General features: G+C 43.4%; 1 protein-coding gene across 4 annotated transcripts in view; it reads right to left on the bottom strand.

The window, feature by feature from the left end:
• The window catches only part of DCC (DCC netrin 1 receptor), a 620811-nt gene that overhangs the window by 70958 nt on the left and 537054 nt on the right, over positions 1-12799 (bottom strand). For 2 of the 4 annotated variants that reach the window (XM_075489027.1, XM_075489031.1), the window contains 3 exons: positions 9324-9419; positions 5008-5186; positions 474-612 (listed from right to left, as the gene is read on the bottom strand). In XM_075489027.1, the coding sequence (XP_075345142.1) occupies positions 474-612; positions 5008-5186; positions 9324-9419 (414 nt within the window). The remainder of the gene's footprint in view (positions 1-473; positions 613-5007; positions 5187-9323; positions 9420-12799) is intronic. The other 2 variants (XM_075489028.1, XM_075489029.1) reach the window with 2 other exon arrangements.

Below are 12799 nucleotides of genomic sequence, written 5' to 3'. Positions count from 1 at the left end.
TAGTTCTTGAGTCAAGAAGGATGTGCATTAGATAGAAGCAGTCATTGAGTCCTTTCTACTAAGCGGATAAGATGGGAACTCATGACCTTGAGACACACAGAACTTCCTAAGTCAAAATTTTGAAGTAGCAAAATCAGTATCTAATAATAAAAGAATAATTGCTCTCACCTGATCTTGGGTTTCTTTGAAAAGCGAACACTATTTTAAATCATTAGCATTAAAGGTCACAGATACTCGTTATATTATGGGGCAAAGTATTACGCACACGTACTACCATCTCCTAACTTCTTGCAATGACGACAGAGCTCAGTAGAATGACTGCTCTGCTTTGCTACCCATGAAAAAAAGCAAAGACAGACAGTTGATTTTGTAGGTACGCTGTCGGATTACGCAGTTAGGATGAACTTGAACAAGGCTTTTGATGACAAATAAAAAAAACCCAAAGCAAGCCCTTCCATGAGCTCTTGCCCTACCTGCTTCATAGGTGGTGGCGTGCGCGGTCATGCTCCAGGTGCTGGACCGCCGACCTTTGGTGACCATGACGGAGAACTCGTACATGGTGTTTGGCTTCAGACCCATCACGGTGTGACTCAGGGCGGTTGTATCTGCTGACTGCAAAGAGATGGAGGGGAGAATGTCTTTAAAGCCACTCTTTTTGCTATGTTTGCTGTGTTTTTGCTTTTGGTAGCCAAGCAAAACACAGTTACAATGGATTCCTTTTTTCAAGCAAAATAGCTCTATCGCTACTGCGTACCTTAACGGGAGTATTTTTAGTATCATTGTACTATAGTACCAAGTTTAGTACCAAACTTGCTGCCTATAATTTAGGCAGTTAAATAAATTGTTGTGATGCTTTCTCTTTCTCTTTTCCCAGACAAAGCATTTTTTTTGCAAATGTAAATTGGAAGCTAACCCTGTGTCCTTCATCCCTGCCCATATAACGACAAAAAATAGGAACATTTCCATAACTTAAACAGTCATTTCCAGCCTCTTTGATGGGTTCCTTCAAAAAAAAAAAAAAGGTTTAAATATATACTGGTTTTTAGTGGAGGCTCAGAAAGCATTTTTACCCCTAGAATGGTCCTGACTAAGGCTTCCCCGTTCCTGGGGTTAACACCTATTTACGACAGAGATGGAAATATGACCCTGGACCCCTGCATAAAGATGCATTTTTGTATTCATAAAACACACTTTTTTCTTGGTTAAATATAATATGTTTATGTATTAGATTATATTTGAAACATATTATTGATCTGCCTCACTGCGATATGTTATGAACAACTAAACATATTGATGTTGATGTGAATATGAAATTGTTCATTTATTTTTAGCCGATTTAGCTTTTTACCTCAGCCTGCAGTAAGGAACAATTTGAGCCAAACCGCACCAGTATCAAAGGAGACAAGTGAGAAGAAAATTATCGGACAAATTGGTGACAACTGAATAAAATCAATTCCCACGCTTTTCAAGCTACAGAAGCTGGTGTGCAATCCTCCAGCGTCAACAACGTACAGGCCAGTGAGTTAAAAGCGCTGGGCACTTTTATATGTTTATATACCTATAGACCTAAAGTCGACCGAGTAAGGACAACTTACTTAGGACGTTGCCTCAGAAGACTACCTTGATGTTCACATTTGGGAAGCCGGTTCACAAGAAGGCACGCATCAGTAATGCCATTCTGATGCTAACCATCAGATGATTCAAAAAGAAATCGACCTTTACTAAAAATGGCACATCAAGTTGCCAGCACACCACAGAATAAAGCCGTAATATTCAAGGGGGAGCGGGAGAAATTTACTTTGCAGAGAGATTAATGAATGGGCTATATATGGTACGCTGTTTTACCACGGGTGCTCTGACAGATGATTTGCATGCTACTTAAGAAGAAGACTTCATGCAATATTTTGCATGAAGAAGAAGAAGTCTTCATGCAGAAGAAGAAGACGACTTCTTCTTCATGCAGAAGAAGAAGAAGTCTTCATGCAAAGAAGAAGAAGACTTCTTCTTCATGCAGAAGAAGAAGAAGTCTTCATGCAAAGAAGAAGAAGACTTCTTCTTCATGCAGAAGAAGAAGAAGTCTTCATGCAAAGAAGAAGACTTCATGCAGATTTTACCATCTTCATACTCAATTCAAATTCCTAGTTCTTGGAAATTAGCAGTTTTGCAACTTATCTGTACTAGGGGTTTACTCCAGCAGAGACTCTCCCTCTAGAAAAAGTCTTACTGAAGCAAAGACAGCACTTATAACCTATGTGTTCATAAACTATTCAACCAAACTACTCAGCCACTTGCCAAAGCTGGCCAAATCTACCTGCTAGAGTTTATACAAATTATTCTTCGACTAAAGGCTGGATTGCAATATAGGGAATAATAATTTTCTCCCCCAGAAAAGATTTTGGAAGAAATGAAATGATTTATGGCATAAAATACTCCTCAGCATGACTGAGGGTAAGTAAATCTGATAACTACCACTGTGGAAGTGCTCAGATATTACCCATGATCAGGAAAAATGCACATGGAAAAAACAATAGGGTTTGAACCCTGGACAAAATAGTCTGTAGTGGCACATAAAGACTTTGGGTTCTTTTTTCTAAAAAGAAAGTTATTTGTCTCCAGCTGAGTGTTTTTCTTTGACTTTTTCGCTCAATATTAAATATTAGCATTTCAATAGTCGCAAACATCCTTGAAGTTAGTATCCCATTGAGATGAAGGGGGTGCAACTGTAGCAAGTACCTTTAGTAATGCCACGCCATGCCCGTTTGGGACGGTTTGTACAAAGTAAAGTTGGCAGGGCAAAGTTAAATTTCTAAACTTCCAACTTCAATGGGAAAGGCTAAACCCTTCGTTCTATTAGATTTGATATACATTTTTGAAGCAATGGGAGGCTTTAATGGGAAAAACTCAAAAGAATTGGAAATTCAATGCCAATGCACGGGCAAGTGCTAGGGGAATCTATTTGTGAGCCTGATCCAAACCCCTCTGAAGAAAATGGAATTTTTCCCCACAGTTTGCAAAGAATAACATAATAGCTTTTTTCTTGTTTTCCTCAAAAAATGTGGCTATTTCAAGAAAGCAGACCCTCTTGAAAGATTTGTCATTGTTTCTGCTTCTGGGTGATTGAGCTGGAATAAATGAATCAGACCGGCTCTTTACACGCTACCCATAGACTGCTCAAACTAGAGATGATGGCAAAAAAAAAGGTCATTTCACTCTTGCTCCTCTCCTCTTCAGTCTCCTGCTCCTCGATGGCTCCCGGAGCCCTGGGTGGTGGCTCTGTGAGAGATGTCCACCCGCTCGTTTTAGCAGAAGGACAATGAGCTCGACACCTCCGAGCAGGGCGTGCTTCTCCTGCACAGCAAATTAATAGGGCTATTTTTGATCATTTTTGCTTGTCACCAACCATTTCCCACTGCATGCAACCCAGTCAATGCACTGGGAAACTAGAGAAAATGTTATGATGGACTGTGATTGGCAAAACATAATGCCGTCTTTTCTGGAGCTTTGATTTCATCGCTAGAGAACTGTGACTCGCTGCGCTTCCCTGTGCTATACTCCTCATTCTGTTGGGCCTGGAAATCCATCTCTAAATAGGAGTCAGACCAAGGTATGGCATTCAAAACATTACAACGCATTGTTTTGGCATCCTTAATTACCTTGTTACAGCTGCATGAGCATACAAAATTTGGGTCTTATATTGCAGATCATCATCTCGGCATCTGAGGTTGTCAGAAGTACGGCAGTAGGTGTAAAAGCAAGGTACGGGCTTTATACCTTGTAAAGATGTGCTGTTATTGAAAAGCTTTACAGCGGGTCAGCACCTGCAGCAAAAAGCCAGCTGACCCGAGTCTCCTCTCGGCTGACGTGAACGCAAATCAGGGGTAGCGCAACTGAAATCGATAGTTCACGGCAGCACGTGGACTCAGCCAAGTGCCAGCGAGCCAAATTCTGACGGAGCTGAAAAATCACAATCAGAGAAGAGACTGAAGGCAAGACCTTCTCCACCATCATCCCCACTTCTTCCAAAAATTACCTGGGAAAGATCTCGAGATGAGAGTCTGTAAGACAGGTGTACCCCAAACCTAAAGAGGCGGAGAGCCATCCTCTGGGGTTTAGAAATGCCAACCTGTATTTAGACACATCATTCCGGCCCTAACTGGAGGAGCTTCAGTGCTGGAAAGAGCATGGCCTGTTCCACAGTCCTTGGGAAAATGACTTGTATGAAGCTGCTTTTATTAGGACAGTAAAAAATGAGGCGTCCACTTGCAGTATAACAATACATCCATAGCAAGCAACTCACTATGGATCAATACCATCCTTCAGGCAAGCAAAACCAGCTACTTATGGTAGGGCACGGGAGGAAGGACATGCTCATCACGGGGAAGGCGGGTGTTATATGAGATGCAATATATAAGCTGACGATAGTGGGGAATGGTAGCTTATCGTTCAAAAACAAGCGAACAAAAAAGCCTAAAGGCTGTGCTTGTTCCTTCCCACTCCCTGTCCCACCGTATCTCTTCGCTGCACCGCACGTGATTTGGTACTGCTTTCATTAGGACTCGAAAAGAAATTCTCATCCAGAAAGTAGCGTGCCGCTGCCGTATCCATTCAAATTGAATTTTCTCATAAACTAACCTCCATTTTTTGCTATTTGGGAATACGTAATATGGGTGAGTGGAATTGCCGTACGGTGTGGGTGGGTTTGCAGTTGGTATTTCTTCCTACTCGTGCTACACTCTTGTGCTACCAAATCTGTGACTGATTTATATCTGATTGGTAAAGACTAAAGATCAAAACGTTCAACAATTGGCATGTGGAATTAAAATATAGCATTTTCATCCAACTAAACACATAGGTTTCTAGGAAGCAGCAGTTACTCAGGCAAGTCTCCTTTTGATTGAACTGGGAATTTTGGTCGAGGGAAGTTCATAAAAGCCAATTCAGAGTCTTTGCAAATAAAATATGAAGAGATGAAATAGCTCATAAATTCATAACGTGTTAAAATTTCACCTTGTACTTAGCACTTGTCGAATAGCTCGTTCTCCATCGGACCGTGTAGAAGCGAACCTCCGTAGTCTTTTGGTTCTTTGGGACAGAGTTGTCTGCCCAGATGACCCTCACTGCATCATGCGTAAGTGCAACAGCCTGGACACCTACTGGTGGGAGCATGGGGGTGGAGATATCTGGGACTGAGGTAGGGAAATCATCAAGCAAAGGATAAAAATCAACTTCTAATGGATCAATGGGGTCTGGGTCCATACATCACCAAATGAGCATTCCAAAATAAATGAATAGGTAAGTTAAAAACAGAAAAACAAAACAAAACAAACCAAAACACAAACAGCCACCAAGGGGCACACATCACAATGGGTTAAATGCATGGCATTAATGAGGAGGAGGAACATGAGGAGAACAGAAAGAAAGGCATTAATGCAAAATGAGAACGCATCGGCAACATTTCAGTTACATCACTACAACAAAACTAACCAGCGCTAAGTGCTATTTTTCATGACTTGGTTAAAGACTCCCAGGTATGCTGTGTTTTCTTCACACAAGATGAAGGCAATGCACAGCGTCTCTCCTCAAAACGATTTACGTTTTCTTAAAAAATTGAATCACTTAAATGTTATTGGAAACACCTACAAAGTGGAGAGCCTGTCGTCTTCCAACCTGATGTATAGACACGACATACTCTTACGTGTGTAGGTGTTACCTATGCTTTTCTCTCTCGGCAGCCTCTTTCAGGCTCTTTTGTTGGTTTTAGGCTCTTGAAAGGAACATATTCTGCATCTGCTGAAGCGTTTGCTAGGCAAAACAGAACATAACAATTTCACTGCTGAAGTGAAGATCTTGCAATTGTTGCTTTAATACTGTCAGCGTGTTAAATACGCATATCCAGGCGTGGAGACGTGGATTATCTTCGAGTGGGCTTCTTCCTCGAGGAACAAGCACAGTTCCTCTCCCATGTGTCTGTGACCGGGTGGTCTTTGGGAAGCAAGATGCTGAGCACCACGCGCATGCCACGGCGGTGCGCTGTGCAATGTCAGAGGGAAATTCTGGCTGGCTTAATTATTGAGACAGCGGCACATTTCGTTTCATTTCCAAAAGTTCAGATCTGAGTGGCGTGCTGACACATCCAGTTAACTGTGGCTGTCGAGATTACTGTGGCCACGCTTCTCCTTCCACTTGGTTGCAGAGGAGGTTTCTCTGAGTTATGGTGGCTTGAGAGAGGAACCAGACCTTGGGTCAGCAGCAGATTACTGCTGTTACCGTCACGGGAAAAACACCACCAACCACCCGCGTACAGAATTCCTCTCCTGATCAGCGGTCGGTTCGGCCCCGATGACCTTCACGCTCTTGGGTTCTCCGGGGCTCTGTCTCTGCCCTTTGGGGCTGCACGGTGATGGCACCAACGTGGGAACCAGACCCTGTTTCTTACTTGGTTTCAAGACCTCTGTCCTTGTTGAAGCACCCAGTCAACTTCTGGCCTATCTTGTAAAACTAAACTTACCGACTCATTATTTACCAGTTGTGATTTTTCTAAATCCAATTTCAAAATGCAGTGGGTAAAGTGCAGCAAAAGCACGCCAAAAGGTTGCTTGGGTTTTTTTTTTTTTTCCCCCCTAAAATAATCTGCTAACTAATTAATCAAAGCCTAAATGACTCTAATATTTCCTCACTGACAGTTGCTACAGTTTGTCTGCTCCATGTGCAATTCCAGCTCCTGACACTTTTTAATCACTCCTGTTTTAGGGTTTTGTAATTCTTATTCAGAACTTTGGGAGGTCACAGCCTTCGGAAGGAAAAACAGAGGAGACGAGGATGTTTAAAATGTATGATAAGCCGTTAGGTTCAACCTGCTTCTTGTGTTGCTTCTTTATAAGAGGCTGCTTTATAAGAAGTTTGAATATGAGCGTTGAAGGAAATGAAGCAACCCGGTCGCTGTTGTAGAGATCCAAAACTCAAACACGCGATCCACACGGGGAGGACTGGGCAGCTGAATCTCTTTTTTTTGCCCCAACCTGGTGAATCGAGCTTCTGCAAGTTGAAAGTTAACAGTTTCTTTTCCTGAACTGAAGTTTTCCAAAAGAATTGGCTATAAACTTTGGAAGGTGAGCCATACCTGTTTCTGTTGGGTTTTTTTTTTACAACCTTATGATGGAAGTTGACGCGACTGGAGCCGAGTCGGTATTTTAGCAAATACTGCACTTCCTTTCCCTTTTTCTTTCCCATACTGAAAACTGAAGTCCTGCTGTAGAGGAGATTATGAAGAGAGGCCGGGTTTAGCAAAATAAAGGGTCAGACTCGATCAATCAAGATAATTCAGTTTCTGAAACACGTCACCACTGACCTGAGGAAATGTCTATAATCCACCGGTGGCTGAAAATAGGTCCCTAAATACTGCCTCTTTTTTTTCCATCAAAGTTTCATTTGCTATTATTTATGCGTGGACATCTGTCATTTGGAAATTACAAGCTCTCGACAGAAAATAGTTTCTTGCTCGCTTTGGAGTTGATTTGTGAATATTGCATGTTATATAACCTTTAGTTTGCACACCACATCCACACAAGCAGACACCCAAGAATGCCTAGGTATATGCTAAACCGACACACAAAGACACAGTTTTGGGTTTTCTCTGGTGCCCAGGGTGCGTCAGCTCATCCGCTGCGTGGGGAACACAGTTCCTGTGCTTTCCTGCTTTGCTAAAAGCCTTTTTTGAGATGGTCCTCCACGAACGACGCAGGCCACCGGCTCCTTTCAGAGGCTGCGTCCCGTGGGTGGGAGGTGGTGGGATGCTCCGGGTACGGACGTCTCTCAGCAATAAGAGAGAAGCACCGAGGTGGACTTCTCGCCGATGATCATTGAGTCGGTTCAGCAAAACAGAGCCCAAGCCTGAATTACCTTTTTCACATCTGGATATCATTTTGTTTATGAAAGGTTATATACAGACATAAAATCAAATCCCACAGGTCAGGCAGGTAATTTTTAAATAGAATTGACAGGGAACAAACCCCTTAAAAATAAAAGTATATATGGATCCTGAGGCAAACTCACTGGAAAAAGATTTTACAAGACACACACTCAGCAAGAATGACCTCTGTAGACTCCAGACAAGAAGAAAGATTAATAATTTTGAGCCAGAAGTTCCCCGACACTTATTATATCTAATGTAGCTTGTTACGGTTGCCCTTGATTGTGCAATTAATCTCTTTTTTTTTTTTTTTCTTTCTCCTTCTGACTTTCCAAGATTTCTTATGGGAATACTTCACAAAACCATACGGATAAAAGCTGTTTTCCCTTCTAGAGCTACAGAAATGCCATTCGGTTCATTTATTCCTCGTGGGCCACCCAAGCCAGCGTCAGTGATCGGGTTTGCTCTCAGTGACACAGCTCCCCTTCCAGGCAGCTCTGAACACCATGGGTGAAACACGAGAAAAAAACTTCACCAAATGATGGTGTCGCTCCAGAGGAAAAACACCTTTTTTTTTTTTTTTTTCCCCCCTCAGTTCTCTTCTTCTAACTCCTCATCAGTCCCACCCGCACACCAGTGATCGCAAAAAAACCACGAGGCAGTCCGGAAGACAGTGCTGCCCAAGAAAAATTCCGATTTTATAACTTTGCTAGCGTCCCAACGATGCATCTGTGAAAAACAGCTGCCTAAAAGCACCCTGCTCCATGACCACTAGGTAATCCCTTCTGCGAGCCTTATCCTGCCAGGAAAATCTTATCGGTATATGCCTTCACCTTTTGCAACCCCTCTACATGCTTCTGTAAACGCGCATGACGACGGCGTGTTTTTAACGGATTCATTTTAATTTAAACTGCTTTAAAAATGAAGAAAAAAAGCCTAATAATTTCATCTGGGCTTAATTCAATAAAGTTATTCACCACTATTCTGCCCTGATCTTTAAATATTTAAATTGTTTGGGAGTCATGCTTCTCCCCAAGCCAACCCGCACCAAAGAGCAAGCGCTTGTGAGCATCCCATTAAATTTATACAGGGTAAAAATTTCTGGAAAGGGTAAATAATTCATTCGAACTGTGTAGTTACAATAAAGTGGAAAATGAAGCTGATGTATTCTAGCAGGGACCCGGAGGTTGCAGAGCTCTTGTCTTCCATGGCCTTGACCAAAATGTTTGCCTAATGCGCGCCTTCGTAGAGCTCTTGCCTTCCATGGCCTTGACCAAAATGTTTGCCTAATGCGCGCCTTCGTAGAGCTCTTGTCTTCCATGGCCTTGACCAAAACGTTTTGCCTAACGCGCGCCTTTGTAAGGCTAACGTTCACCGATGGGGAGCAGATCATGAACCAGCATTTGCAACTCACCTGTCATTGACCGGGTGGTCGCACTTTCGTACAGGGGCACCCCTTCGCCTGCGTTGTTAAAGGCCTTTAAGGAGATCACGTAATGGGAACTGGGCTCTGCAGGAGAAAACAAAGAAGGCAAAACAAAGCACACGCTGTTAAAGTCAGATCTGGGATGCGGAACGGACAAGCGCTTTCCTGAAAAACGAGAAAAAAGAAAATAAAGTTAAGCAAACGCCTGTGCAAAGGAAGTGATGAGCAAGCACTACTGCTGCCCATCGTTCTTGTTGCCCTTCCAAAGGCTTTATTTATCTCAATCTCCTGGTGCTATCTTCATCAATAGTGACCAAAGTTCTCCTCTAAACCATCTGCAGCTTTGCCTGCATAAGAAAGCTGGAACCAACTTTGTGCGTCAGCCGTACCCCTCCTGACCCACGGCTCTGAGCAGGGGAAGCCTCGGACGCGGTGCCACGTGCGGTGCTACATGGAGGAGAGGGATGCTGTGGGGTGCCAGTGCCTTCCTGCTAGCTCCCAGAATCACAAAATCGCATAGGTTGGAAAAGACCTTTAAGATCATCGAGTCCAACCGTAAACCTAACACTGCCAAGCCCACCACTACACCACATCCCTAAGCACCTCAGCCAAACGGCTTTTAAATACCTCCAGGGATGGGGACTCCACCACTGCCCTGGGCAGCCTCTTCCAGTGCTGGACAACCCTTTCCGTGAAGGAAAATTTCCCAATATCCAGTCTAAACCTCCCCTGGCGCAACTGGAGGCCATTTCCTCTCGTCCTATGGCTTGTTACCTGGGAGAAGAGACCGACCCCACCTCTCGACAGCCTCCTTTCAGGCAGTTGTAGAGAGCGAGGAGGTCTCCCCTCAGCCTCCTTTTCTCCAGGCTGAACAAGCCCAAGGCCCTCAGCCGCTCCCCATCAGCCTTGTGCTCCAGACCCTTCCCCAGCTCCGTTGCCCTTCATTGCCGTGCACGCTGCCGGATGGAGCTGGGGGAGCCAGGGCCATGGCGCTGAGCTCTGGCGGGCAGGGAGGCATCCAGCCCCGCACAGACCCTCACGAGGACGTGCTCTTGTCCCGGGGATGATGTGGGAAGAGATGGTTGAGGGCCACCACCGATGTGTCGTCCCGTGGCTGTGAACCACAGGCATCCAGCTCTCCAGCGTTGCGTGGGTGGAACTCGCGCTCCTCAACCCAGCCCAGAACAGTTCACGCGCCCCGGATATCGCTTTCTGGACGCTGAGCAAAAAGCCTCCCTCCCTAATTTCTTGATGTCAGAATTACATCAGTAATAGCCGTTTGACCACTTTTTACCTCACTGAGAACTCCTCATGCTTTGCTGTAAATATGAAATTTTCCTTCACGGAAAGGGTTGTCCAGCACTGGAAGAGGCTGCCCAGGGCAGTGGTGGAGTCCCCATCCCTGGAGGTATTTAAAGGACGTTTGGCTGAGGTGCTTAGGGACATGGTGTAGTGGTGGGCTTGGCAGTGTTAGGTTTGCGGTCGGACTCGATGATCTTAAAGGTCTTTTCCAACCTATACGATTCTGGGATTCTGTGAAGGTATGTGGCAGACAACAAATAAGACATGGGAATTAACTTCTGGGTGCACGGATGTGCTGTGCTGGTTTGCATGTCCTAGTTTACCACGAGGCTACTCTAAATATATCCCTAAATGGAACAAAGTGAAATGAGCACGTCAGCTCCATGTTGGTTTTTGCTGCTGTTTTCTGAGAAAAACAAGGCAATCCATTTTCCTGATTTTTTCCATGCGAATTCCTTCATATTCCCCCCCCCCCCCCCCCGTTTTTTTTATCTGTTAATTCTATTTGTACAGAAGAAAATTGCAGCTGAATACATTGGGCGCTCATACACCCGCCAAAGATGGGAACTGCCTCCTCAACGGTCTTTACTGAAAAATAACAAATGTTTGCATGTGAGGAGGCATTTATTAACGTGACATTGCAAAAGACCTGCTGCAGAATTACGTATTTCATCTACATTAACACCAAATCAGCTCAGCATGATTAATACTATTACAGTGACTCTGAAATGAGTAAATAATCTTTAAGTACTTATTGCATATGGTTACTAATATCCTTTCCACCCACATGTTTTGTACTTAATTTTACGTCCAGAAGAAACAGTGACGTATTTGTTTAATATTCAGGTGACTTCTGTGCTTCTATCGCAAAAGAGCTAAACTTTAAAAATTGCCAAATGAATGACTGGTGCATTAATAACTCCCTGCGCTAAGTATTGTACGGCTATTAATTCAGTTGGTACTCACTGTAATGTCATTAGTCATAAGGAAATTATTTTGTATTCACAGAGAGGTAGTCTATATTTTCACATGATTTCCACTATATATTAGCATACTACTTTTAATTTCTAATTTAACTAAGTGTTGTAACTCTCCAGATTCCACACGAAGATTTATTTACTGAGACACAAAGTCATTATTTAGCTGAGAATTTAATAACGTCACAGTCAGTAGTTTCTGCAGAAGAAAAAGAAATTCATATGCACGGCCTAGACCGACTCCATCTCTTCCTTCTACCCATGTCCCAGCTGCTCTGCCTATTTAGGAGGTTTGAAAGACGGCTGGCAGAGTGATGCAAGGGGTTAATACAGACCGTTCCCTAGGGTAGACTTTGGGAAAGGCAGGGAAGAATACCAAAAGATGACGTTTTAGGACTTTGAGACGTACCAGCTAGTCGCTATTACCAGCAGTGAGCTCGCTGACTGCATTGAAGAGGACGTAAAGAGACAGACAATGGATCCATCGTATTGCTTTCTGTAAATTAGGCACGTGGTTTCGTTTATAAGGGCTGTCCCTATAGTGACTGAAGAGACAAGCACCTCTGAAGGACAAGTCATCCCACGCTAAGATCGGTATTCGAGAAACGTAAGCTGAACCAGCCTCTAAGGGTCGGTACGTATCTCCGCTGATTATGGCCAGAGCGCAGACGGCTGGACTTCACTTGGCTTAAACTTTAAATAACAAGGCATTAGTCAGGAAAGAATGTCACCCTGAACACTGATTTCTCAAATGTGAACGGTTACTCGAGAAACCCGATTCCAGAAATTATTGTCAAAACCCCACAGAACTGTCACGTCTAATCAAAATACATTGTGAATTCCCAATAACGAATAAGCAAAAGGAGTGATTTACTATGAAGTTGATCATGAAAAATATACTCACCGAAACTGATAAATTAGGTGGAAAAATGCGGTAAGTTCACGGAAAATTTACAAATGGAGACTATAGAGCACATACTTCATTACAACGGCCCATATAGCACAATATATAGGCCATCAAACTTTATAAGTCGAACAGCCTGACATACGATTTATGTTTATAACTAGGTTGGGTAAGGTTCCATTTGTAAAAATGAGCTAAGGTTGGGATGAGGAGGCGATCTGTAGCTTTCTGTTAAAAACATGAAGAAGTCAGGTGGTTAATTTGAGCTGCTGCTAACTGGA

This window comes from Mycteria americana, assembly GCF_035582795.1.
Source record: "Mycteria americana isolate JAX WOST 10 ecotype Jacksonville Zoo and Gardens chromosome Z unlocalized genomic scaffold, USCA_MyAme_1.0 Scaffold_30, whole genome shotgun sequence".
NCBI classification, from domain to species: Eukaryota; Metazoa; Chordata; class Aves; order Ciconiiformes; family Ciconiidae; genus Mycteria; species Mycteria americana.
The sequence above is the reverse complement of the archived record's forward strand: the minus strand, read 5'-3'. Positions and strand labels throughout refer to the sequence as shown.